The 27,290-nt window shown below is 33.8% G+C and overlaps 2 protein-coding genes and 1 pseudogene across 6 annotated transcripts; all 3 read right to left on the bottom strand.

Annotated features, from left to right (window-relative positions):
- Window positions 1-62: 62 nt before the first annotated feature.
- On the bottom strand, window positions 63-7,083 carry LOC18593857 (Peroxisomal membrane 22 kDa (Mpv17/PMP22) family protein). 4 transcript variants are annotated; one of them, XR_016027425.1, is made up of 10 exons: window positions 6,452-7,083; window positions 5,065-5,205; window positions 4,853-4,966; window positions 4,589-4,762; window positions 4,323-4,438; window positions 2,717-2,801; window positions 2,440-2,609; window positions 641-734; window positions 368-494; window positions 63-250 (listed from the first exon to the last, which is right to left on the bottom strand). XR_016027425.1 is itself a non-coding variant. In XM_007021253.3 (7 exons), exons 1-7 carry the CDS (start codon window positions 6,962-6,964, stop codon window positions 2,592-2,594), a joined length of 1,161 nt encoding a protein of 386 aa, XP_007021315.1. In that variant the 5' UTR covers window positions 6,965-7,083; the 3' UTR covers window positions 2,297-2,591. The 4 variants fall into 4 exon arrangements, 1 of the variants encoding a protein (XP_007021315.1); XR_016027424.1 differs by having other exon boundaries at window positions 368-491; XR_016027426.1 differs by lacking the exons at window positions 63-250; window positions 368-494; window positions 641-734 and adding an exon at window positions 2,172-2,252.
- Window positions 7,084-17,647: 10,564 nt separating this feature from the next.
- Window positions 17,648-21,031, bottom strand: LOC18593856 ((-)-germacrene D synthase-like; annotated as a pseudogene). The gene is made up of 7 exons (XR_016027434.1): window positions 20,063-21,031; window positions 19,496-19,772; window positions 19,028-19,400; window positions 18,726-18,944; window positions 18,499-18,637; window positions 18,135-18,381; window positions 17,648-18,042 (listed from the first exon to the last, which is right to left on the bottom strand). The product of XR_016027434.1 is annotated as a (-)-germacrene D synthase-like (transcript).
- Window positions 21,032-21,521: 490 nt separating this feature from the next.
- On the bottom strand, window positions 21,522-27,273 carry LOC18593854 (Cyclophilin-like peptidyl-prolyl cis-trans isomerase family protein). Its single transcript, XM_007021248.3, is given in 13 exon segments — window positions 21,522-21,844; window positions 21,846-21,951; window positions 22,045-22,094; window positions 22,201-22,323; window positions 22,422-22,577; window positions 23,048-23,101; window positions 23,663-23,765; window positions 24,653-24,702; window positions 24,913-25,020; window positions 25,507-25,602; window positions 26,163-26,252; window positions 26,336-26,593; window positions 27,057-27,273. Coding segments are annotated over 13 exon segments (1,464 nt in total). The 5' UTR covers window positions 27,228-27,273; the 3' UTR covers window positions 21,522-21,745.
- Between the last annotated feature and the right edge of the window lie 17 nt (window positions 27,274-27,290).

Below are 27,290 nucleotides of genomic sequence, written 5' to 3'. Positions count from 1 at the left end.
AGATTGAAGGTTTTGGTTAGTTTTTCCAATATTAGAGAGATCAACTGTCTTATACTAAATGATAAGTAAATCCCAAGGAAAAGGCACAAAACTCAGTATATAATCCCAAGCTTCATTTACATAGTATATGTCAACAGACTATGCTACTATGGACTGAAACCAAATAAAACCACAGGGTGAAGTTTCCTGGACTTGTTGCACTTGTCAAAAGCAAATGTCAAGGCAACAGTAACAACACAAGCCGCTACAACTGCAATAAAGGAAAAAGCAGCAAGTGAAAACCAGTTGTTTCAATTAATTTCATCGGTTTTTTAAGAGTATATGTGCCAAAGAGAGATTTAAGAGCAGAGAGAGAGAGAGAGATTACAATCCACTCCAGAATCCACTGCCTTTGGAGTTGGTTTTCCCTGGAGGATTTTGGCCATCTTTGGTTGGATAAACTGCCATCTGCGGAGCTGCATAAGGATTTGGTGGTGTAGGCAAGGGAGGATCTGCTATCATGAGACCAAAGTAGTAAGTTACTGGCCGAACATGCTCATAGCTTTTATTGCTATCATCATCATCAAAGTCTATTGATTAAAACTTATACCAACATCTATCATCAAATCAATTATTAACAACAGATATAGAAGAAGCCTACCTTTGGTATAGTTTTGATCGTATTGAGTCATGCTGCAATGAAGCCCTTGGCAAAGTTGGAAAGAAGAAAGTGGGGAGAGTAGCTAGCTAGATAACTATAAGATGGAACAATGGTGAGAGATTAATATAAAGAGATGAGAAAGTGGAGTAGTTATAACTTACCAAGGTATTTGGTAGATAAGGTAAGACTTGTTGGTATTTTTTACTAAAAAATATTTAGAAAAGAAATACAGACAAAAAAAATTGTGACGAAAGAGTAAATCTTAATCTCATGAAAGCTATCCAAAACTTATGCCAACTAATCTAAAATAATTGGATTTATGTTGGTGGCAGTAATTAGCATAATCTTGCAAAGATTTTTCTTTGTTTTCCTTATTATCAAGACCAAAGTTAAGAGAAAATAGTCTCATTCTCCACTCATTCTACCCCAAATTCTTCTCTGATCCATGTAGCAGGCTAAGCTCTTGCCTGTGGAGCACTGATGGGTTTTCTTAGTGCAACCCATTAGAGACTTTGCATTATCAGCAAGCAGTTAAAAGAAACCTAGTGGATGTCACAATGAAACCTTAAAGAGTTGGGAAGATTGCTAAGTTGAAATTTTAGAATGTGAAATTTAAATTGCAGGAAACATTGAATATTCATTTCATTTTGTTTGTTTCAGAAGGCTTTGTGACTGTGTCTTACTTCATTTTGAGGAGGCAACTTATGATTCAAGTGATGCACTCTCAGAATATGTAGCAAGGAAGACATGACAGAACAAGCAAGTTCTTGTTTATGGTATACTGCCTGGTTGTACATGTGAACGCTAAATCTTATACATTATTCATCCCTTTGACAACCCAATCTTGTGATAAACCTCATCACCCATATGAAACCCCATAACCAAATTCTGATGCCTACCACTCCTTCTCTTATAAGCAATAAAATGGACAACTCCATTAACAAAATCCCATGGAGTCACCATCCACAAAACCATACTGTTCCTCACTTGTCAGCGATTTAGTATACAGTGAAACCAAATTCTCAACCTTTACTAACAATTAAGTTACTTGCTTTTTTAACTTACAACAACTACTCCAATAAAGATTTTGGCTGTTCTTGGTATTATTTGTTCCATGCAAAAGGAATTTGGCGCTAGGGTGTTAATGCTAAAGGGATTCAGTGTTCACACTATATATCCAACAGAATGTTCAGGGTAGCACAAGTTTTGACAGTTTATGAAAGTAGGTTATAGCTGTGATTGTAGAAGAAGACAGGTGACGTTCAGCAATATTGCAAACAGCTATGATATTGCCTAATTTATTTTCCAAGAGTCATCCCCCCATCCATCCAGTCCATTCCTGTTCATACGTTGTGAATGGGATGCATCAGAGTTCCATCGGCAAGGCTTGTTTTCCAGGAGGAAGATTTCAAATTCAAACCACAAGCGCATGCTATGGCAAATGCTTCCTGATGATGACAGTTCCTTCAGTTATAGATTCTTGGTCAAAGGCTTGGAACATTGCTGCGACAGAGTGAGTCCAGCAAGCAAAGAAAGTGGAACAGTACTTACATGTGGTGGCTACTTTCATTTGTTTTCATAGCGACCATTCAGAAATTCTTGTGATGGAAACCTGTTTAGGTTTATCAAAGTAAACAACTACAATGCGACTAATAGTTTGCATGAAAATTTCTATTTTCTATAGAAATTTTCTGGTACCGTATCATGATATTTTCACAGTTAGTGGTCACAATATCTCGAACAGTATAAGAAGAACTTCCATACATACAATCAACAGAAGATGGTATTACGTAACATACGAGTGTAATTTTCCATTTTGCGCGATATGTTCGAAGAAGAGCCTGTCGAGCCTCATTTCACCACTGCTTCTGGCAAGTGATTAAACACCCTCAGAATGGGGTTCTACTCTCATGTGTCAATCCCTGATATCCTCCTCTGTTCCCATCTTAACTTATCTCATTACTTGCTCCTGCAAAAGCAAAACAGGGAAAAATGTAAAGAAAATAGAATGGCAAAGGGGCATCATATTCTAGGCAACTCTTGCTTGCCCACACATTAATCAGTCAGTTATCATACCTCAGATGGACCAACGGGTGGCAAACTTGAATTAGCTTCTGCCGGTGCCTCTGCGATCCTTGCTTCCGATTTTTCATTTGAATAACTAGCAAAGGTAAAATAAAAATTAATAAAATCAACACCAAAAATCGGACCTAAGCAAAAATTTTAACAATATGACATAAAAGTGATATCAGGAAGAATGTCAGACTGGCAGATAGCACAAGGGAAGGGTTCAGGGGCGGACTTAGAAATTTTTTTTAATTGTGTTATAATTAAAATAATTAAAAATATAAATATGTTAAAGATGACTATAATTGTTCTCGACCATTTTTCGTATTTTGAAAATAGTGCATGATATCATCAATAGAAATATTATCAAATACATCTTTATCAATATATATCACAAAGCAATCATTTATCCAAAATTACTAATCATTAGCATAAATTAAGATATTAAAATTAAATAAAATACGATTTTACATAACAAATTATTAAATTCAATAACTAACAATATGACAATTTTCTATTCATTAATCAAAACTAAATATAACCATCCACAAACCACATAAAGTTAAATACAAAAATCAAACAATTAAACAATATATCTACAAAATAAATAAAAAAAAGAATCATAATTTCAATATATTATTTAATATGCAATACTATTTTTCATTAACTAGATTACAATTATAAACCCAAATTATCAAATTAATCAAAAAATATTTAGACACGAAATATTTAAAAATTTAATTTTAGTTAAAAATCACCTACAATTGAAACCTAGATAAATTGCTTTAAAAGAGGAAAAAACACAGCTAAGTATCGAAAAAAGGGAAAGACTTGAATTTTTGGACAAAAAGAGTAATTTAGGTTTTAACTTTTTTAATAAAATTTTAAATTATAAAAGGAAATTTTTTTACTTTTTCATGTAGTATTTAACTGTTAATATATAAATTAATTTTTCATAAATCACTTTTATTTGAAGTTATTGACCCCACTTCTTATAAAGTTGTAAAAAAATAAATTCATTTGTATATTAATTACCCTAAACTATAAATAAATATTATAAAAATTAAATTTTTTAGAAAGTGAGTGGTGTCATGTGACACCATGGGACATTGGTCCGTGGTTTAATACTCCAACAAACCTACCCACACCCACTTGCTGCAATAATGGGTTGTATTGTGGTCCTCAGTTATAACTGCACCAATTGCAGTATTTAATAACTGAAGACAGCTTGTATAAATGCACTGATGCAGGTTTAACATTTTCAAATAAAATATTCTTAGAGAAGAGGGTAATGACTACAGACAGATGTGCACCCTGACAGAAAAGGTATCAGGTCCGCAGTATAACACTCACACAGTCACACTAGCATATATTACTTGCATATCTAGAATCTAAAAAACCTAAGCTTATATGAATGTCTTCCATGATATCAACTTTGAGATCATATATCTCAGAATCATATTAGTAAATGCAGCCAATCAGCTATCATTTTTCTCAATTGGCTAGTTTCTTGGTAGAAACAGTGTTTCTCGGTAGAAACAGTGTTTCTCGGTAGAAACAGTGTTTCTCAATGCTATTGCCTAATATCTGATAGCTCAATATTTTAGAGACTTACGTTGAGAGAATTGTCACCCAAATAAGTTCTACACAGTCCACCCAAAGAAGCCTTTGTTCGACTGGTATAACACCATAAGTGATAAGATGAGCAAACGGCCAAAGCTTCCATCCAGCCTACACAACAACCATGCACAAGGACAATGTTAGATTTTGTCCTTCTTTAAAATAATTTCTCCAGTTTTATTGTCATCACAGAAGAATGAACCAACACCACAATGCTCAAAAACAGAGTGAATAAATGGCAAGGAGAGGAGATTCTCTTACAGTCAGCATAGGCCAGAATGTTGCCTTCAATTCATTAAAAATACTGATTGGAGATTCAAGCCGCAAAAATCCCAAAACTGTAAAGTAAATGCTATTCCAAACTGCTGCCCATGCAGTTTGGTCAAAAACTACTTTTGCAGGAACCACCCACCAGTCTTGGGAGGGAAAAAGCTCCTGAGAAAAAAGGGTATGTTGATTCAATAGATCACATAAAAATCTCTAGTCTGAACCCGATTTGCTAGATACATAGTGCAGAATGATCACCTCACAGAATTGGTAATAGTAATGAGACAGGGAACCATGTAGAGTAAAGCCAACAAGGCCAGATCTGAACATTCGCGTACGATCAAACTCAAAGAGAGGTTTCCCTTCAAAGCACTGAAAGTTGCAGGATACATGCAAGATAGAGTTTAAGATACAATTTATGACCAAAAAAAAAAAAGATTTATAGTATTTCTTTCACAACATAAACTTACCTGTGCAATCCAATCCCCTAGGGAATAGACAACTCCACTAATAACCATTTTTGCTAAAACAGGGTTTGTCTTCAAAACTTCCTCATAAGCACTCCAGTTATGTTGAGGTGCATATCTTAGTATCTCATAAAGCGTCCATCCCTAAGAGAAAGCCAACAAATGATTTCTCATAGGTTGCAAATCAAATTAATTTCTCATAAGCATATCAAACAGATTAAGATCTAATTTATTCTGAAATGTTCAGGCCATCATATGGTTGTTGAAGTTTCCAAACAGTGCTTATTTGTTAAATAAAAGAAACTAGTCATCAGAACTTTAATTAATAAGTTAAATAAGTTAAATCCCACATTTCTATGAAAATTAGAAATATAAATTCCCTACAAGAAATTATTCACCAGTTGGAGACAGCTAAACAAATTGTTTTTCACCACTTCAGAAATCTTGAATACTCAGGCCACTACATCTATAAGCAATAAATTTGCAGATCTTCTCTAATCAACTCAACCATACTGCTTCTGCCCTATTTTCATCCCCATTAACCCCCAACTTCCATCACAATGAGGTTCTCAGTGGCGTATTGCTGGAAATTTATTTTGAACACATCTAATATTTGTCCAACAAGTTCTTCTAGCTTCAGACTCCGTTCATATGAAAAGGCTTGCTCTAGCTGTTCTCTGTGTACACTATTCTAAACCTTATGCTTTTTGCTACAACACAAGATTATTCCAGTTGTTGCTTCACGAAATCTCTCCCTTTTACCTATCATAGAGCATCTCAGCACAATACCTAACAATAAAGCCCTCAACAAACAGGATACCACAAACTAGGAAGATATAGTATCAAAGCTATTCAGGTAATGCCTGAACAGCTTAGCACACATCTAGATCAATCAGGAGATTTCCAATATGACATCTTGTAGCTACAGAGAAACAAAAAAATCCTGAAAGTCAAAATACAGGAAATAAACTGTCTAATTGTATAAGAAAAAGAGGAAATTGAACTGCTTTAATGCCAAGATACATACAGAACAAATAAAGAGATCTTTAACATATTCATCTCAGAAAAAATCTCAAAAAAAGGAGGAAAGAAACATTCCGAAGTCAAGCAAAAAAAAAGATACCTTTTGCATTCTTCAGCAACTAAAAAAGCAAAAGGAAGAAAGAGAAAGGAGGAGGGCTTTGAAAACAAGAAACTAGCAGAAATTTCATAAAATTCATATATAATTAGGAAGAGTAAATAAAACCAATCTGATAATCCTTCTCACCAATACCAATTCATATGATTTTGCATCCAATCATCACTTTCCCAAACTAAATCTCACAATTTTACAACAAAACACAACCACTTCAAAAGAAAATTGCAGTTGTAAATATATACACAACCTTACCTGCCAATAATTATGATCAATGGTAAGCAACTTGGTAAGGGCAAAAGTACCAGCAGCAAGGACAATAGTAGCATTAATAGTTCTATCTATAAGCTTCTCCATATCCTCCGCACCTCCTTCTCCATCTCCAAATCCACTCCCCGAAGCTGAACCTGAAGCAGAAAATCCTTCAAAAGATAACCTTCCTTCATTGCCAAACCCACCTACTTGACTCGCTAACTCTCCTCCTGCTGGTTCACTCTCCACCTGACTCACCGCGACTCCTTCTTGCATGTCAGTAACATCCTCACTTTGCACTGGTATCACATCAAGCTCCTCAGCTAATGAGTTCACCACCACCGAGTTGGCCTTCCTGTTGCTGTTCTTTCTCCATTTGTTTCTCGAGAAAGTAAGGCTCTCGGGAAGCTTTGAGCTGGTTAACGGGGAAGCTGAGGCCTGCCTAGAAATGGGATTTCCAGACTTTGATAAATAAAGGAGGCCTTGTGGAGTTATCGTCGTGTGAAGGGACGCCATGGCTGAGTTTCTAGGAGGATCAGAGTTTGAGTCGACCGATATATGACTCGGCGCCTAACAAAGACTTAACTGCCACCTGTTTTTTTTTTGTTTAGATTCCCCAACTATGGAGGTGCGGGAAGAAGAAGTAATTTATATGAGGGGTGAGTTTGGGTGGAGTGATTCCATGAGGTAAGGCTTATGGTTCTATCCAATTGATTTTTGTTAATTTGTCTTGATAAACGGTGGTGATGATAACCATGAGTGTGTTTTTGGGTTTTTTTCTAGATTAATTTTTTTATAGAATTAGCAAAAGTTGACCACATCTAAATCCCTAAACTTGATTTAATTTAAAATTTAATAAATTTGACATAATTTAATTTGATTTAAAAGTTAACATCTTAAATCTTATTGTTATATCTTAAATTAAAATTACATCAAATTTTAAATAAGATTTATATTTGAAACATCGTTACCCTATCACTTATTTAAATATAGTCTCTCCATTAATAAATAAATGTGAAAGTTTGGAAATCCTCAAAAATAAATATTCATAATTTTAAAAATACTTATTTTAAAATTTTTTTGTAATTTACATATATTTCATAAAATTATTTTATGATTATTGAATAGTATATAAATTGTCATTCACATGTTACATCAAATATAAATCTTGTAAAATTATTTAAATTCACTACATCTAAATATGAAGAATCTTGATATAATATTTTAAAAAACTTTTGAGTTATTAAAAAATTTAAAATAAATTTTATTTTTTATTACGTTTAATTAAATTTTTATATTTTTATTTTAAATCAAATAAATATTTATGACTAGCTGTTGACTAATTATTGTTAATTAAAATAATATTTATTATATTTATATCCATCACGTTAATATGACATGTTGATTCCTCATGATAGATGGTAATATGATAATATAGTAACGTGACACTCTCATCTTTCACAATTTCATTATAATAGGTCGATATATTATGTGAGTATCATACGTTATAAAATAATAAATGTTATTTTAATTAATATAATTAATCAAACGTTATTTATAAGAATCTATTTAACTTAAAATAAGAATATAAAAATTTAATTAAACAAAATAAAAAAATAAAAACTTATTTAAGTTCCTTTGGATCTTGATTATGATAGTGTATGTTACTACTCTGGGGTGCTATTCAGGGGATAACCTTTTGCGTGTGTGCAAGAGGTAGAATTAAGATGAGAAATATGGTCCACACAAGAAAAGTTGGCTCAAAGGTTTGAGACAATAATAATTGTATAATCATAATTGACAAATTAAAAAAATAATAATATTAATACCATGTTTTTCACATTTTTATTAAACTTATTGTACTACATATGAATTAAAATATATAATACACTCTGCATAATTTGTCCCCTACATTTAATGTAGTAGGTGAACATATCGCAATTGCTTTTATAATCCAAAAAGTACACCTTTCTCTCCTTTGAGTGATTGATTGGCCTTTTTTTTTTTGATTGAATGAATATTTTTAGTATTAAATTGAATTTGAACCAAAAAATTTAAGGAAATTTTCAACTCCTTTTCACAAAACTATAAATCATAATATATATATATATATATATATAAATTCAAGCTATCATTTACTATTTTTAATTAACAATAGTATTTGGTTTTCAATATTAAACTATAATATGTAAATGTAAGTTTTTTATTTTTTTTAATTACAAAAAAATATTAAATCTGAAATTTTAAACGAAAAATACATACACTTACAGTTAGTACTAAATCGATTACTCAAATGCAAAAAAGTCGACTCAATTATCTAAACCATCTATATAATTCAAAAAAGAATATGAATGGATGTATCCTATAACCCAAGATTAAGAAACTTAATCAGAATTTTTTTTTCTGCTATATATTTTTTTTGTTATTTCTGATTTTTTCTTGATTTGGGTTTTTATTTTGTTGATTTTTATAATTAGGACCTTCACATAATTAAAGAATTTCTGGGTCCCATAAGAGGTTCCTATTGGTCAAAAGCAACTTCCAGAAATCCAGATAATCACTGTGGGTGGGCCCATTTTAATCCAAAGCTGCCAACTCAAGCCCATAGGTAATCCACACAATTTAGATCAATGGGTCCCATACAAAGCCCCACATGAGGATAACAACATCCCAATATATCTCTTCGTTGGTGATTCTTGATAATCACCAGAATCCCAAAGCTTCTGCCTGCAAATTTTGTAAACCACTCAAAAATCCCATGGCCCTCATTAAATTGTTTTTATTTAGATATTTTTGTTTGTACATGGAATGACAATGTGGGCAGCTTTTGAAGCATTCCTCAGAAATTTTTGTGGCCAATACCTTGACACAAGTGTCTGGTTTTGTCTCCCCTTGTTAGGTTGGGATTGTTCTTGCTTGAGGGCAAGGAATCATGGAGTAAGAGTCAAGGAATTTAATGGGAACCTAGATTTTTCGGCCATTGGACTATTCTTTAATGAAATAAGATAATTTTTAGATTTGTTTTATAAATTCAAGACTCACATGTGTAAGATCAATGTTTACTTTCTCGACGTTTTGTGTATGTACAATTTTTTCAAAAATAACATACATTTAGTTTGTAGGAACAAGAATCTTCGAATCTTATTACGAAAATAATAATAAATATATACATGTATATATACATATATAGATTCATGTATGTATATAAAAAAAAAACCATTTTAATCAAGGATAAAAAGTTTTTATGACAATGAAATTTTCTTTCTTCCTTATGAATGAAATTATCTTCCTTATAAAATAATTCCTTCATTTGGACAAATACACAACCCTAATTCCTGGTTAGTGATATACCATTTGCAATTTTGCACTGCAAACTTATGGAATAGGCCAAGGTTTGGACATGCTTGGGCCTTGGCATTAAAGAGCAAGCCCCTGCTTCCAACCCAAACTTTAACAAGAACCTTCTGTTTTTTTCTTAAGGATTAAACCATTTAATTTTACCTTACAATTGCAAGAGATAAGTTTAGAAGTATGTTTTCTTGTGAAAGATATGGTGCTGTTTGCATTGAGAAGGTCACACGGGTAGGAACCAGGATGATGTTAAGTTTATTGGTAATGTTTCCTGCATATATATTTTCTGGATGACTAAAACTGCAAAGACAAACCTTGGACAAGAAGGCTGCGGAACCACGAATTTAAAGAAGCAAATGCAAAGAAGAAGTCTATGGATCTGAAGTTGGTGTTGACAATCCGTTTCAGAGCAAGTTTACGAGTCTATGGGTTCATAAGGTGATAAACGTGAAGCCTATTTCAGAAGAAGAGGCATTGGCCTTCCAACTTTAGAGTTAACGTAGAGACTTGTTGTGAAGGAATATGCCCGGTCTGCCTCTTACAATTGCTGTGGTAGTTGGTACATTGAAAGGAGATGACCCGTCGTATTAGGAAAAATGCACTGAATGAGTTGAAAGGGCGAACAGGGAAGGTGGAGGGAGTGGAGCCTGAAGTAATATAGCGTTTAGCATTTAGTTTTGATCGCTTAAAAGATACGAAAGTGAAGCATTGCTTCTTATGTTGTGCATTATATCTTGAAGATTTTGAAATTTGAAGCAAAAGAGGTGGAATGGACAGCGGATATTGAGAAAAAGTGTCGCTTATGAGCAATTCCATATCAGAAATTCCCATGGCTCTGTCACCTCCACCATGTCAACTGCTTCACAACCTTGTTACTGCAACTTTAACCGATGGACAGGATCCCAGATTCTTTCTTTGCAAACATGCCTTGTCTGAGTGTTGTTGGATATCTAATGATTACCTAATCCCATCTCTGAATTAAAGAATCTCACTTCATTGTTGGTTTCTTATTGTGAAAGACTAAGGCATTTGCCTTCTCTTTCAAAGCTTCAGGGATTGAAGAAGTTGGACCCTTGTCCAAAGGCATGGAAATGTTGGGAAATCCGAGGTACCTTCATCTTTATGTATTATTAGCAGGAAACTGCTAACATTATTCCCTCAAAAGAATCTTTACTCAGAACAACTCGAATTTAAACAAGTTGTTTCTGCATTGGTTGTTGCTTGCCGACCTCCAAAACCTGAAAACGTTTTGGGTGATTCATTGCCATTTTCTTCCAGTTTTAGAAACATTAAAAGATGATGATGAAGGATAAGGAACTGACAAAATCAAATTCAATATTCCCAAATGGAGAAAGTTGGAATTATGGTCATCACCAGAATTGAAAAGAATTTGGAGTAAAAGTGGAGAACTGGTTTGTGATTCTTTCAAATGCATCTATTGGTGCATATAAGATTTAGATGGAATTTAAAGAATTGACAAAATTAACTTCAAAATAAGTTTTTCAATAGATACTATCTTTAAAACTTTTCGCCCTCATCATTCGGTATACAAAAAGAAAATTATATGAATAGCCTTAAGGATACAATGAAACCAATGTCTAATTTCGTTTTTACACTTTATAAGAGTAAACCGCTAGATACATCCAAGGGTTTACCAAGTTGTTCAACCTTAGAGCTTATTTTTAGCAGCAAATAAATTATAAAAAATTTGGATTTCTTTGATAGATGATGAAAACTCAAGTATTTATGTTTATAACGCTTCCATTGCTCTTGATTTTTCTACTCTTGTTTTATTTGTTTTTGGTGTGTCAAAATGGTTGGCAGTAAATCTTTTATATATGTTTGCAAGTGTTTCTTCTTCAAAGACACAACCCTTTCATCAAGGTATCTCTTTCTCTTAAAGATACCTTTGCATTTTGCAAGACACAATTATTGGATAAAGATATTGTTTCAAAAATCACCAGAACAACCATTTATTCCATAAGACATAATTTTTGAGTAACAATATGAAAAGATAATTTTGCATAATTAAACTTTTCAATTATAATGTTTTTCAATTGTTTCATAATTTTTGGATTTAGAAGTATTTTTCCAATATGTCACTTTACCAAAAGATATAACTATTTACATGAAAAATTCACCTACAATCCAATAGTCACACTGTGTCACTTTTTGTAACATAACCATTGAGCTAAGATAACTTTACTTTACGTAATATAACTTTTTGTTTTGAAAATACACCAACAATCTCCCACCATTTTCAAAATTTTCAAATACTAACAACTTTGGGAATCTTGTGCATAAATGAACATATCCTGCAAATTTGAACCTTCACTTAATGAGTGTGGTTGGTTCTAGTTTGAATTGAATGGTTAACCAAGCGTTGAACCATCGATTCTTCATTTAATTAGTTAGGCCACGAAACACACACAAGCTCCTTTACTCACTTGGTATATAGTTTTGCCAACACGTTTTTTATGGTCTTGTATTTTGCATCCATTCATGAGTGCTATCAAAGTCAAGCCTTTAGCTTTTAGCAATGGCCACACTTCCACTCATTTAGGTAGCTCCCATTCGAAGTACTCTGTAATTATAGTACTTCAACATATACATGTTATGGGTCTATTGAGAACTTTTATTTAACCTTACCTTACACATTACGGGAATCAAATACTATGCACATCGGGATGGAAAATATAAATTAGTAATTGCAATCACCATTAGGGTTGTGCAAATGGGTAGTTCTGTTAATTCGGTTATTAGATATCTAGTAACTGAACTCTTGTATAAAACTAACCGCAACCGAACTTAAGTAAATAACTAACCGAACTAATCGAAACCGAACTAACTCGGTCGAAACCGAACTAACTCGGTTAGTTCGGTTCTGTTATCGAAAACACAACTGAATAAATTTTTTTTTTCTAATTCCTATTTGCATTTTGAAATGTCAGGCCCATTTTGCAGAGGGAAGCAACTTTGACTTCCAAAAATACATAAAAAGAGCATTGGAAAAGGAATTTGGAGTGGTTGTGGGAATAAGGTTGGTTTTTGATAAAAAATCTTGATGTTTCCCTCCATATTAAACCTAATAGAATAAAGTTAATAACAAGATTTCACCATTGCTCTTTCATGTTTTCAGCCTCTGGATATGGATCTTCTCAATGTTCTTCATATTCTTCAATGCACATATTCTAAATGCAAAATTTCTATGCTCTGCACTGACAAACATATCAATGCTAAATGCCAAGAAAATAACATGCTAAGTTTCAAAAATGTCTAAACATCTAACTCAGGCATATAAAACCATAGATAAAAATAGGATGCCTAAAGAGCAACAATCACTGTCAGACACTAGATTTAGAAACATCACTATTCACAACTGGCAGTCTGGCACAAAACATCCACATATGACAAGCAAGTGTTAGCATCGTATATTAACTTCTAATACAGAAATAACAAAATATCTATATATTAACTTCCAAGGAATAAAACACAACAGAAATGAAAAGGTAAGCATTCCTAGAAGCTATAGGAAATTGGATACAGAAATGAAAAGGTTCCCATGTTTCTTTTAATTATTCTGAAACTGTTCCACATATGCTTGCAACAGAGTAAGTAATGTAAAAGGGTCAGCAAACTATGTATAAAATGAAGTAGCCTAGATTAAATTAATAATAACATTCCAAAAAGAAATTGTCTACCAACTTTAACCATTGAGATGACACAAGACATTACTAACAAAAATACATACTAGCAAAAATAGACATTACTAACATTAGCACCAGCCACCAGAAGCACTCATTTCAGAAGTAAGAACAAATATATGCTCCAACAGCACCCTCATCTTTTCTTCTGAATGTCACAAAAATTTTAAATAAATGAATGTCACAACCTTGTCCAATTAACAAAAGTATACGAAACCGATCTTGAGTAATAGTCTAAAACTTGATGAAATTTATTTGAATTTGTTTAATTTTTTAAATCTTTAATTATAACTGATCTGCTACCTAAATCATGATGAGAATTCTCACATAATTGCTGTCTAAACCTAGTAACATTTCCTGTTGGCTAAATGTTATCTTAGCCTCATAGATTGTATCATGTTAACTTTCAAATCTCGAGTGTTAGGCTTTGGATGCGTCATCTGATCTTTCATCTCTAAAGGCTCTGGGACTAGGCTCATCCAAATAATCCCTAATAATTTAACTTTTCAGCATCATTGGATAAGCAAAAACGATATTGAAAGAATTGATAAAAGTAACATTAAAAGACTTTTATGCTTGTTTCATTCATATAATTTTTACAAAACTCCTACTGACAGAAACCATTTATGTTTTCCATATAGATTTCAATGTTCAGGGAACCTAAACAAGAAAAGCGATGTTTACAGCTTTGGGATGAGCATATATTGTCCACTAGAATGTAATTTTAATTTAGAACAAAGGTGATCAAAATAAAATTTTTTATATAAATTTGACTAATTTCATTTTCCAGAAATGAAACAAGAAGGGGTTCTTCTATTAAGTCCAAGCCATGTTTCGGTAGATAAAGAAATTCTCTATAAAAGAAACACGCTTGCCTGTTTAGAGAGGTAGAGATGTTGGTGATTCTCAAGATGAATGATACATAAACAAACTTTATTGATGGTGGCAGCAGAATAAATAAAACTTACCAGTCACTTTGATGAGGGTAGGGCAGTCGACAGCAACAAGAAACCCAACCAGAAACCAGTTAACCAGAGACAAACTTGGACTTGTTCAAGATGAAGGCAAAAACCAGAAACCAGAAAAAGCAGTCCGCAGAAACCAGATCAAGCTAGAGTGAAGACCGGACGTCGACGGACGGCAAAAAGGGCGAGAGATGAAAGTGGAGAATGGAGAGTGGAGAGCTGGAGATGGGAGATTGGGAGTCATGAGAAACAGGAACAACCAAACAGGACGGCAAAAATTAGAAAGAGGAATTAGGGATTTAGATATAGGAATTTTTTAGCTAAAATTACAAAAATGCCCTTGGTTAGTTAGGTTAGTTCGGTTAGACATTTTTCTAACCGAAACTGAACCTAAGTCATTACACTAACCGAATTTCTCTATCCGAATTAATCGAAAAACTGAACTAACCAAACTGAAAAAACTGAACTCATTTCGGTGCTGTTCGGTTATTCGGTTTGGATCCAATTTGCTCACCCCTAATCACCATGTGGTAGAATGGTCAATACCTAAGACTAGCGTCGAGGTGAGTTTCCACCATTGAAGATTTAGTTGATAGGCTAGAGTCCCTCCTGAGGTCTTTATTACCAAGTCTTTTTTTAGACCTTCAGTAAACAGATCTGCTAAATTTTTATAAGACCTCACTTAACTAATAATGACTATACCATCACTAATTCTTTGTCTTACAATCTTATGTCGAAGTCAAATGTATCGACTCTTTCCATTGTATGCTTGATTATATGCCTTTGATACCGTTACTTCATTCTCACAATGGATCAAGATTGATGTCATTGGTTGAGGCCACAATGGAATTTCACAGAGTAAATCTCTCAACTATTTTACTTCTTGGGTCATAAATGCCAAAGCTATAAATTCAGTCGCCATGGTGGAGTCTGCTTGATAAGATTGTTTCTTAAAACCCCAAGAAATAACACCCCTACCAATTGTAAAAATCCAACCAATCATAGAGGTATGATCCATCCTATTTGAGTTTCAACTAACATCTATAAACCTTTATAAAACAGAAAAAAACCTAAATAACAAATTTCATAATTCATTGTATTCTTTAAGTACCTTAGAATTGGATAAACAACATAACAATGCTCTTTACTTGGAATACTTATAAATCTGCTTAGCATCCCAACCACAAAGGCAATGTTCGGCCTTGTACACACCATAGCATAAATTAGACATTCAATACCCTTGTATATTTATTTTGTACTATTGGCTTGTCTTTATTAGATACTAGCCTTAAATTAGAAACATAAGGCGTAGACAGTGACATACAATCTAACTTACTATACTTCATTATAATTTTTTCAAAATAATGAGATTAAGACAATATTAAGCCATTATTGTCTCTCATTATTCTTATACTAAGAGTAAATTCCTCTACACTTTTATATTTCATGCCAAAATTTTTTGACAAGTATCTTTTTGTGCCCTCAACTTGTTCCAAATTGGTATTAAAGATTAACATGTCATTCACATATGGACAAATGATGACACCTTTACCATTATGGAATTTGCTATAGACACGTTTGTTAAATTGATTGATCTTGCAACCTTTAGCTAGCACAACCTCATTAAACTTTTAATGTTATTGTTTAAGTGCTTGTTTTAATCCATACAAAGACTTTACAAGCTTACATGCATTCCCTTCTTTCTTAATTAACATCATTATACCTTAATGTATAATCAGAATGTCAAATTAACACATCAAGATTTATATTTAGACAAGCATCAGTATACCTCTATTGCACAATTAGAATGTCATTTCAAAGATATTGAATATCTATTTTGCACTATTATGCCTTCGATGATAAAATAGGAATGCACCATATGGGGTTTAGATGGAATTCAAGGAATTGAAAAAATTGACATCAAGGCGAGCCTTTCAATAGATGTTAACTTTAAAACTTATTTCACTCCCACCACTTGGTATGCAAAAAGGAAATTATGCAAATAGTCTTAGGGATATAATGAAGCAATGTCTAACTTCATCTTTGCACTTTACGAGAGTAGACTGCTAAATACTCCCAAAGATTTGTAAAATTGTTCAGCTTTTGAACCTACTTTTGCAGCAAGTAGATTATAAGAAATTTGGATTCATTTGATAGATGATGAGAACTCAAATGTTTATGTTTATAACACTTTTATTACTATTGATTTTTCTGCTCTTGTTTTATTTGTTTTTGGTGTGTCAAAATGATTGACAACAAATCTTTTATATAAGCTTGCAAGTATTTCTTTTTCAAGAATACAACACTTTTATCAAGACACTTCTTTATCTTAAAGATATCTTTATATTTTGTAAGATACAATCTTTAGATAAATGTATTGTTTCAATAATCACCTTATTAAAATACAACCATTCACTCCATAAAATATAATTTTTGAATTACAATATAAAAAGATAACTTTTTTATCTAAATTTTTCAGCTGTGGTGTTTTTCAATTATTTTTAATATTTGGATTCAAAAGTGTTTTTCTAATATGCCACTTTACCAAGAGACATAGTTATTCATATGAAAAACTAACCTACAATCCAATAGTTATACTATTTCACTCTTTATGATATAACTTTTGAGTTAAAAATAGCTTTTCATTATATAATATAATCTTTTATTTTAAAAATACACCAACACTATCGATGTCATATTGTTTGATAACTCTGTTGTGTAATATTATTTGATCAATGCTTTATTCAATCTATAACATACTTAAAAAGGAAGCTTTAAAGAGGTTTTCTCATTTTACCACATGTTAGTTAAAAGGGTATCCACGTCAAAACTTAATAGAAGGGGTTTCAACTCTTGGAGATTAAGCTGGGGTATGTGATGAGTTGAGAGTCAGAAGGGTTTTATCTTAGGTTTGCTGGGTTTTCCATCTTTTGACAAGTGGATTCTTGGCCCGTGTGCAAAGCACGGATCATAACTCTAGTACCTTAAATATCAAACATTGCCATCTCTACTAGTTATGTTGCTTGGGCATAATTCCATTTTCCATTTTCCTTCTATAGTCATGATGATCGAAAGTTGCTTGGGGATAACTGCTGGAAAGCACAATCCATTTTCCACAATCGACTTAATCTTGGTACTTGGGGAGCAGATTCTACTTGAGGCCTACACTTTTCAAGACATAATGCATGTAAATGTTCTATTTTTCCTTGACAATTACAAATTTCAACATATACCTGGATGCAGATGGGATAAATATAATATTTGTTGATCTAATTCCAACTCATAAAGGCATTGGATCAACGAGCAGAGAAGCTACAAAATCTTTCAGGAGAATTCCAGAGAAAGTGTAGCCATCTCCATCCTTGTACGCGACATCTATTACGCGTGCAAGATTGATAATACGCATGAGGAGTGGCATTGGGACACTGGTTGGATGGAGACATTCTTCGTTTACATCCTTCCATGCCTCAGAAATTTGTCTGTAAAATTCATCTACTGCTTTTTGTCTCGTGGTGTCATGTTGCTTCATGTAACACTCCACGCTTGAAGCTACATGCCCTCTCTTTTGCTCGAACTGCATAAGAAGAAGAAGCATTCAAAGTTGAAATTCAGAGGGAAGAGAAGAAAGATATATTGAAGCCAAGGGACGGTGGAAAAATTATAGACCTCATGGGACACTATATCGTCAGTGAGTCTGCAAATTATTGAAGAAGCTGTAATCATTTTGGGGTTACTAAGAATCCAATCAAAAACATCCTTGGTTACAATATCCCCCATTCCAACAAAAGATGTGGTTGATAAGTAAGTAGGCTGAGGTGACTGATGCAACTTCCATGTACTCTTCCATTGTTGGAACATATTTATAGTGAAACCATTTGGCTTCAATCAGATAAGCTCTAGCTAGATCTTTCACCTGGTGAAAACCAATAAAATCATCCTCCAATTAAAATAGGTTTTTTTTTTGGTCTGAAAAAAAGTAGTACTAAAGCAACAATCTCTTTTGGATTGTAAAAACTTAGCTGAGGCTCACCACTTCTTTAGCATAGTGCATCCGATACAATTTTCCTTCATCAATCATATATTTTTCAATGTCGTTGTAAACATCTAGGAGTGCCTCATAGAACACTTTCATATACTCTGGCAGATGCTTTATTGCGCTGATATCCCATCTGAAAACAAAGTAGCCAACAATCAGAACTAATTTAGACCTTTAAGTAGGAAGAAAATACAGTAAAGAAGGGAGTTCAGATACCGTACGTCCCAATCGCTTCAGTAAGGAGCTCGAGTTCCTTGATTGTACCATGCACATCGTAGATGTCATCAAGAATGGAAGCCATGGCAATTGCTTTGGTCAATATTTTTCTACCAAGGAAGTATTCTGGCTCAAAGTACACTCCTAAGATCCAGAAGTAACATTCCGTTATTCTATCTCTAGCAAACGGTAGCTTCCTTGGTACATCTAAATCTTTCCACCACCTAAACCAATTCATTCTGATTGATTCAATTAATTGATTCCTGCAAGCATATTTTATCTGGATGCTCTAAGTTTCAGAGGTTACCTTGCAATGTCACAGAGTTCCTTACGGTGCTCTCGTTGTAAAATGTTGAAATCTAACTTTGCAAACCTTAATAGAACTTCATTATGTAGAGGATCTTCTTGGCAGGAACGTATGTATCGATTGGCCTCAAGCCTTGGTAAGTTCTTATGGAGAGATTGCCTTAATGCATGACTTATCTGTTTTGAAAGAGAGGAGGCTGAGGTTGCAGCCACGGACTGAAGGTGAGTGGTAGTGAAAGCAAGTGCTTCTTCTAATATATCCTCCCCATGGACCCTTAAATGTGTGGCTTCATACAGGCTTAACATCCCTCAAACATCGTACGTAAGGGATTCTTTGAAGTTACCTTGATTATCTTTAAACTTTTCAAACACGTCTGCTTCAAAATTCCAACAAAAATAATGAGCTGATGGTTGTTTAGTTGTGTTATGGTCAAGGCAGACTAGGTATCAGAGAACTAAGGGAACGTACCACATGAAATTCTATATCCATGTTGTCTAAGTAACCGAAATCGTAGAGAACTACTATAAAGGTTGTCACTGTCTTCCTGATCACAGCAGTTGGAATGGATAGTTTGCACTTGTTGCAAGATCTCATCAATCTCCTTTTCAAAATGGTAAGACACACCCAAGCGTTGAACTGAATCGATCAAGTCAAGTTTTGTTGCAGGCTTTTCAGACATTGCCAGTAGCAATATCTGCCTCACTTCCTCCTTCAGCTATTGGTGCTCCATTCTGTATTCAGTTTCCTAGACAAAAACATTATATAGTCTCAGCCCCACTCAAAACTTTAGCCCAAAAAGGCCAGAAGCATGCAGATATGTAAACATGAACAAACAAAAACATTTGTTCTTTTCTTTTGTCCTACAGTCTACATGTAATATTTGGTAGCTTCTTCTCTAATATATATACTTAAGTCTTGTGGGGTAATGCAGGATTTTGCTTGCTAAAAGTTCCTTTAACTTCACAGAATAAAAGCATTAGAGCTTGCTACAACATGTTTATGTAAAGTATATGCAATAAAGTGCAACTTAATTACCTTAACATTGGAGGCACATGAAAGGAAATAATCACCCCAGACATCAGGATGAAAATTAGCTGACCGACGATTGTTTTCGGTTTTGGAACATTGTGTAGGAGCAAGTGCAGCAGCTGAAACCTGAAAAGACATCCTGGTTTTCCCTAGTACTATAGTTTTTCTCCTACCAGTTTACTAGTTTAGCTAGCCTGGCTATTTGGGGTGAAGGAGTTTCATGGACTACAGGAATTTATAGACCTTTTACAGGCTGGTGGCATTGTCACATTAATTACATGGAAAATTTTAATTTTTTTTATATTTTTGAAAATAGAATGAAAATAAATATTTCGATGTCTCAGCTTACATGACAATGTCCAGAATGAAAGGAACGAAAACAACTTATTCTAGTAACAAAAGTTCAAGGATGAGTTTGGCCCAAAGGGTAATCAAACATATGCAGACCAGACATTTTTCCTTAAACATGGCCAGTTTTAAGGAAATTCGGAACAAAAACGTTAAACTCATCAGCAAATATATATGCCAAAAGTAGAAACGTGTAAAAATTCTGATCAGAAATACTAAAGAAACAAGAACAATCATCATGCAAAGAGCCATAAGATTTTGCTTTATAAATCCAATAAAATCAGATTTTTTCTATCAATTTTTGTTTTCATTTTAAAAATTGTTAGGCAAGGAAAGAAACATGATACATTTCAGTATTGGTCAGGTATACTCTAGTTAAAAACATAATTTGATTATCTGATTTCATTCATGGAGGAGCTGCAGTAATAAGTGAAGAAGCATCATCCCGAATGTACTTCTGAATCAGAATTGTCTGACCGGCAATGTGAATGGTGGTCAGCAGCAACAGTTTTGAAACCTGGAAGATAAGGACACCTCTGGAATGTCTGGTTGAGAAACCTTAATTACTGTTATGGACCATGGTGGCTTTATTACCACAATAAAAACCCACATGGGATAATATATAGGCTGCTTGTTCTTCATTTTTCTTTTCAATGGGGCCTCGAAGAGGACATTGAATATGAAATGAATGCGGCTCATCCTTGGAAGGGAGCTTATTCTGTGGTAGAAAGTGAACAAGTGAATATTGATAATGGATCAAATGAGGGGCTCAAATCTATGAATGATCTTTTTTTTTCTCAATTTAGATGGTTGGTTCAAAAACATGGTCGATAAGATTTTGTGTAGGAGTAACCTGATGATATATCTCGAGTTTCTTGTTAAAGAGATTATCATGCCTTTATTAGATATATAAACAATCAAATATTGTTTTAAAATTTGTAGGTCAAATGCCCTTTAAGCATTTGTTAGTATTCGTCTCTTTACCCTTTGAATTAAGATCAAACATTAACTATCTAATATGGAAATGAATTTTTCTTTTTTTCGAAATATGAAATATAGAGATTTGATTAAACGTAATTAAATAATAAATACTTATTTAATGTAAAAAGGACAACACTAAGAGCAAAGACGATAGGTTTAACATATGCCATGTTAGGCAATTAAGACTCATCCTAGCTAAAGTTAACAAAGCCTCAATGAATTGAATTGAACAATACCAGAAGAGAAAAAAAAAAAAGAATGGATTTGAAAAGTGGTTTTAATTTACAACAACATTGAGAAAAAAAAAGAGGTCAATTCCTTCAATAAGAAGTACAGCCAGAACTGCTCCAGAAATGATCTTTACAGATTAAGAGCATAACCCTGCAGCTTCAATATTGCACCTGATACATCCATTTCAGAAGAATCTGGGGATGACCTTTTTTCAAATAGTTCATTGGCTCTCCTTTGGTAATACTAGGCGGTCTTGACCTTCAACTAGCTTTGCAGCTCGAATGACATCCCCAGTTCTTATCTGTGGTAGAACTTCTCTTCCAGCAGTTGTATATCTACCAGTTGAAATTATATCATATGAAAAAAGTTTGATCAACAAGTAATCTATACAAATTCGGGCGTATTCCTGAAGGTTAAGATGACATTACCCGAAAACTGAAAATTGACCTTCATCAAAGGATATGCCTCCTAAACCAGCCTACAAAACAAGCAAATCATCAGCATACAGCTATAGCCATATAAATAGTAAGATATATCTTGGACAGGAGAAGTAAAATGAATAGTAACATTGAAGTAAAACTTACATTTCTTCTATCATATAGATAGAAGAAAAACTGATATGGCGATGAGTACTCCTCAGAGTCTTCATTGTGTGCCATAGCAACAGCTCCATAGACTGATAGTGGAAGAACTGGCAATTCCCCATCCTTCCATGGGAATTAAAAGGATAAGAATAAACACTAATGGAAAATGGTTATTAGCTGCAGTTTCTGGATATATTTAGAAATCACGTATGGACTCATACCTGCACGTTTAAGGTTGTTTTGTACAAAGGCTCAAATTGTCCTGATGGCATTATTTCTAAGGGAACACTGTAACCATTCTTATCAAGACTGTTTTCTGAGATAATCCCTTGATTAATACAGCTGAGTTTTGTCCCATCATATGCACCATCAATCACCTGAAGAATTGTAATTCATTCTGTCAGGAGAGCATTTGCAGTCCAATCATTTCAAATGTTCTTGTTCACAAATATTGCAGTATGTTAACCAATTTGCATACAGGAAACTTGCATGATGTAAATCAGGAAGTCAAAGAATAGAATAAACAGATTCATCCACTATAGATTTCAGCTTTGCTACATTTATCAATCACAAATAACTATGGCTCAACTAATGAAAGCTTTGCTCCAACTACTAACCAAGGTTGATAAGGTTTAATCAAGCGTTATCTTATATGAGAGTATAGTCATGTTGTCATCCATACATGGTATATGAACATATACATATAAACCTTGAATCTTTTCTTTTGTTCACAAACCATTTCATCACTACAAAGTATCATAAAAAATTTAATAGGGGATTCCATTGAAACTTAAATGATAAAGCATAAAAAAATCAATAGAAACAGTAAGAAGTTTAACTACCTTACCAGTTTTGCAAAATTCCCAGTGGTTAGTGGTGCTGAATATCCATCCAAAACAACCTGAATTAATAGTTGATAATACGTTAATGTTTAATTCGAAAAAGTTCCATTCAACAATCAACACCCAATTAGCTAGCTCTCTAACTCTTTTGACTGAAAAAAAGAAAAAAAAATTGGCATAGTTAGCAGATTTAGACCAATTGCAATGGTCACAGCTTGTTTTGCCTCGGCAGTACTAATTGTCATTCCATCATGTTAGGCCACAACCAAAGAGGTAGGAGGACAGCTTCTCATGACATGTAATATAGTCTTAAGGTGATAAAAGCAAAAGGAGGAATTGACATGCTGACATTTTTGTAAAACAGTCAGAATCATGAATGACCAACAAGGCAATAGGATTGACCACCAATTGAAGAGAAAAACAGAGGGAGAGTGAGATGAAAGAGAGAATTGAACATCAATTAGAAATTTGCTATTTAAGTTAGAAGCAACATTAATTAACTTCAAAGTTCTTCATCTAAAATTAATAAATGCACATGGATCTCCAGCCATATCCGGCAAATAGTATTAATAACAAGCAATAAATTAATCACTATTCTGCTAAATGTCTGGTTCGCACACCTGAATTGTGGCAGTCTTTCTTGGTTCACCACCGGCTTCTGGAGTAAATGAAGAACCATCTCCTTTCTCAATATTAAGTTCAACAACTGCTCTCCCTGTTAGCCTAGAGATCATAAAAAACACCATTTCAAGTTAAAAGTACAGACACTACCAGTTTAAAGCCTACTTATCACATATGCAGTCTTGCCTGTTAGATGAGACTTCAATGAATGAAAATCACCATAAAGCAACGAAATACATGCAGCATATAACTAGAAAGATATAGCAGTACTAAAAATTGCAGTTCAAAATAATAGAGTTGTTCCTGTAAGAATGTTTTGTTACTGTGGCTCATTAAGAAGTTTTAAAAGAATTAATTTGACCAACTTAATATCTGATGGGAAAAAAAGGTAGTCTCCATGATATCCCATGAAAAAGAAACTGAAACAAACCCATCAGATTTCAGGACATGCTTGTTGTTTTCATCAAGTATCAGTGGCCCTCCACATTACTACAGAATATATACCGGGTACTTATACATTTACAATAAAGCAATCACTTGCACAGAACAACCTTAAATATGCAGAGGGTTGTGTGATGTGTGACATGAAAGAAAATGAGGAAACTATGGCATGGTTCAAATGTTTACACTAAAAGTAGTTTTTTGTTCACGCAAGTGACAACTCCTATATAATCGTTGTGAGCCTGAAGTATTCGGTTTAACAATCTTGTGCAACATGAACATGGCAATAAGATTATAAGAAGGGTATTGCCGAATCATGGACTTCTTCTGTAAAAACTGGAAAACATGTTTCACAAATGATAGATGTTTCTCAAATATACCAAAAAATTTATCTTTGCTTTGGTTTGTTACCTTTTGGTCCACTGTCATCCAAAATTTGATAACCAGGACAAAATAAAATGCTTTAAACAATCAGTATATAAAATGTAAAAGTAACAACCCTCACTAATATATTCAGATCCTGACTTCAGCTGTTAGAGAAGACTGACCTTGGATATTTCAAGTATTGCTCAGGTAACAGAAATGACAACCCTGGGGCCTGTTCCACAATAATAAGTAGAGCTGCTAATATGCTCATACTGTTTTAGCAACATAAAACTTCACACACTACCAACAAAATGGCTGCAGATAAAATTAGCAGCTATAATTTAAGGAAAGAAAGCCAATCAATATGTTGATTTTACAAATATCATGTAGCACTTAATGCATCAAAAATACCCACAAAGTATAACTGGGGAGTAAGAGTTACCTGTAACAACTCCAATTCAGCAACAGTATCTAGTGAAGATGCAAGGCCAACAGATACTTTATCTGGATCCTGATCCTTGATACATTTCAGGAGTGCTTGCAATCCTTCCTAGTAAACCAAGGAATACTACAATCAGTCCATGAGGTCTCTGCAAATAATCATGAACCCATTCATCAGGGAAAACTCATTCCTATCGAAGCTAAATTTACATAACTGAGATGCTGGACTCATATAGTGGTCAGAATCTAGGCATGATGAAAAGCAACCCAAGGATAAAAGAGCCCTTCCATTTTCTAATACTCTGACACTATTTTCTGGCCATATTCCATTTATTTTCCGACCCTATTGCTTTACAAGCATAGTCTGAGTGAACTTTTAGCTCAAAAATGAGAAATGAATTACAATCAAATGAGTCGAGGCCAACTTCAACAGACTTAACACTGTATTTGAGATTCTCATCCTGTTCTTGTTTTTCTTCCTTTAGTGAACCGAAAAGTAGCTTTGTAGTTAATTTTTATGGAACGTGATCTCATCACAATAAAAGAAGATAGAAAACGATGGATGTTAGAGACTCTCCACAGTATTTTCCCATACCTTCCCATCAATAAGAGATGTGTAAAGTATTGAACCCTTCTCCCTTAGATCTGCAGGTATACTACCTAAAATTGAATCCTTTCCATCAACTGCTATCTGAAATTAAGCAGGGAGATTAAAATCAAAAGGAGAGGGAAAAACATAGATACACTGGAACAAGCATGCATGAAAAAACTGTTTATGATCTTGCACATGGGAGGACAACAGAGAATGCAGAGCATGAAAATAAAAGATGAATTAAAATGGTGGGATATAAAGTGAGATCTGCAAGTTGAAAGAAAAAAAAAAGAAAAAAAGGACAAATTTACAAGAGAAGGTGGTATCCAAAATATAGATAGAAAACAGAACATAGAAACAATGAATTGCAACATGGGGAACAGCAATCTGCTCTGCAATAGAAACGTATGATCTATATGGATGATCCTGCCTAAAAGTTACTCAGCAAAATCATTGTGGAAACAAAAACAAGAAGAATAGTAAAATCCCCATAAAATGCAGGGAGACCTCTCAGACTAAAATGCAAATATTAAACAGCAGAAATCCCATCACATATTGATTCAATTTATTGAATTACACCAGGCTTCATATTTTGTGAACTCCAGTGGTATGAGTTCTTTATCTTCTTTAAATTTTGTACAAAAGGAAATACTTGATACCTTTAGAGCTTTCTTCACATTACCCTCCATGCTTCCATAAGGCTTTCTTTGTGGAATCCTTAGCAGGTATGAAATATCTTCCAAAGAAGCCTAAAAGCAAAAGAAAGATGGTCAAAGAGGCTGATTGGTATCTAATTATACAAAATATGTGAACTCAACTATCAATTTACAACCTGTATAGCCTTCATGTTTGTGTTTGCAGGTATAGCCCTTCTCAAAGCAAGCTCCCCAGTCCTTGGAATCTTTGTTTCGGGAGAGTAAAGCACAGCATTTGCAGGCAAAACGGACCAGAAGTCCCAACCACCTAAAGGCAGCGGAGATGAAATTTGGGCTAAAATAAGTACCACAGCTACCAGACTCTCAAGTTTCTTTCCATTCATAAATGTTGACAAGTTCAAACTTCTAGGAATATTGCGCCAGGGTGATTGATCCTGCATCACTAGAAGCCCTTTTAGAAGGTAGGACAAATCTTGAAAACAGGAACCGGATTGACAAAGAAGCACATAAAAGGTGAACAGTTGAGAACTATCAAAGAGAAGAAAATGTGAAACTGATAAGATAATTGAACAAATTTGTCAAGTATGTAAGCAAGTTACTTACGTTCTTAATTAATACTTCAATGTTCAAACTCCAGCCAAACTTAAAAATCTTAATTCAAGTTATGGACGACATAGAACATGTAACATTCCAGTCACAGGCACATAAAGATCTTTCTGACTGCAGACAGCAGTAATGAGATTTTTGAAAGAGAATTGTGAAGAAAGCAAGAAACCAGTCATTAAACACAATTGAAAATCAGAAAACAACATCAAACCCCACAAATTATATAAAGGTAAATCCCACAAGAATTCAAGGTGAAAAACGAAACCAACAAAGAAAAGAAAAAACCCCAACCTTGACAAAGTCTTTAAAAGCCTTGCACTGAACTTTAAGTTGAACTGGTCTTGCATTCTCTTGACTACAAGCATGGCTGAATCGAAAAGCGAAATGGGTAGAGAGGAAATGCTGCTTTGGAGTTGAAGGAGTGAAGGAAAGAGTAATGGAAGAGGATAAAGGAAACGCCATTGCCAAAGAAAAGGAAAAGTTGGTTGGTAGTTACACTAAGGAAGGATGGAGCGGTTTTGGCGC

Source organism: Theobroma cacao, chromosome 7, assembly GCF_053813885.1.
Source record: "Theobroma cacao isolate CCN51 chromosome 7, ASM5381388v1, whole genome shotgun sequence".
Classification (NCBI taxonomy): Eukaryota; Viridiplantae; Streptophyta; class Magnoliopsida; order Malvales; family Malvaceae; genus Theobroma; species Theobroma cacao.
This window is presented reverse-complemented; position numbering and strand designations above follow the sequence as displayed.

Excerpts from the sequence above, each read along its gene's own strand:
- LOC18593857 (XM_007021253.3), bottom strand. The coding sequence starts at position 6,964 with ATGGCGTCCCTTCACACGACGATAACTCCACAAGGCCTCCTTTATTTA. Across the intron at positions 4,967-5,064 it reads TAGGGGATTGGATTGCACAG|TGCTTTGAAGGGAAACCTCT; the intron begins GTAAGTTTATGT and ends TGCAACTTTCAG. Across the intron at positions 4,439-4,588 it reads CATTCTGGCCTATGCTGACT|GCTGGATGGAAGCTTTGGCC; the intron begins GTAAGAGAATCT and ends GTTGTTGTGTAG.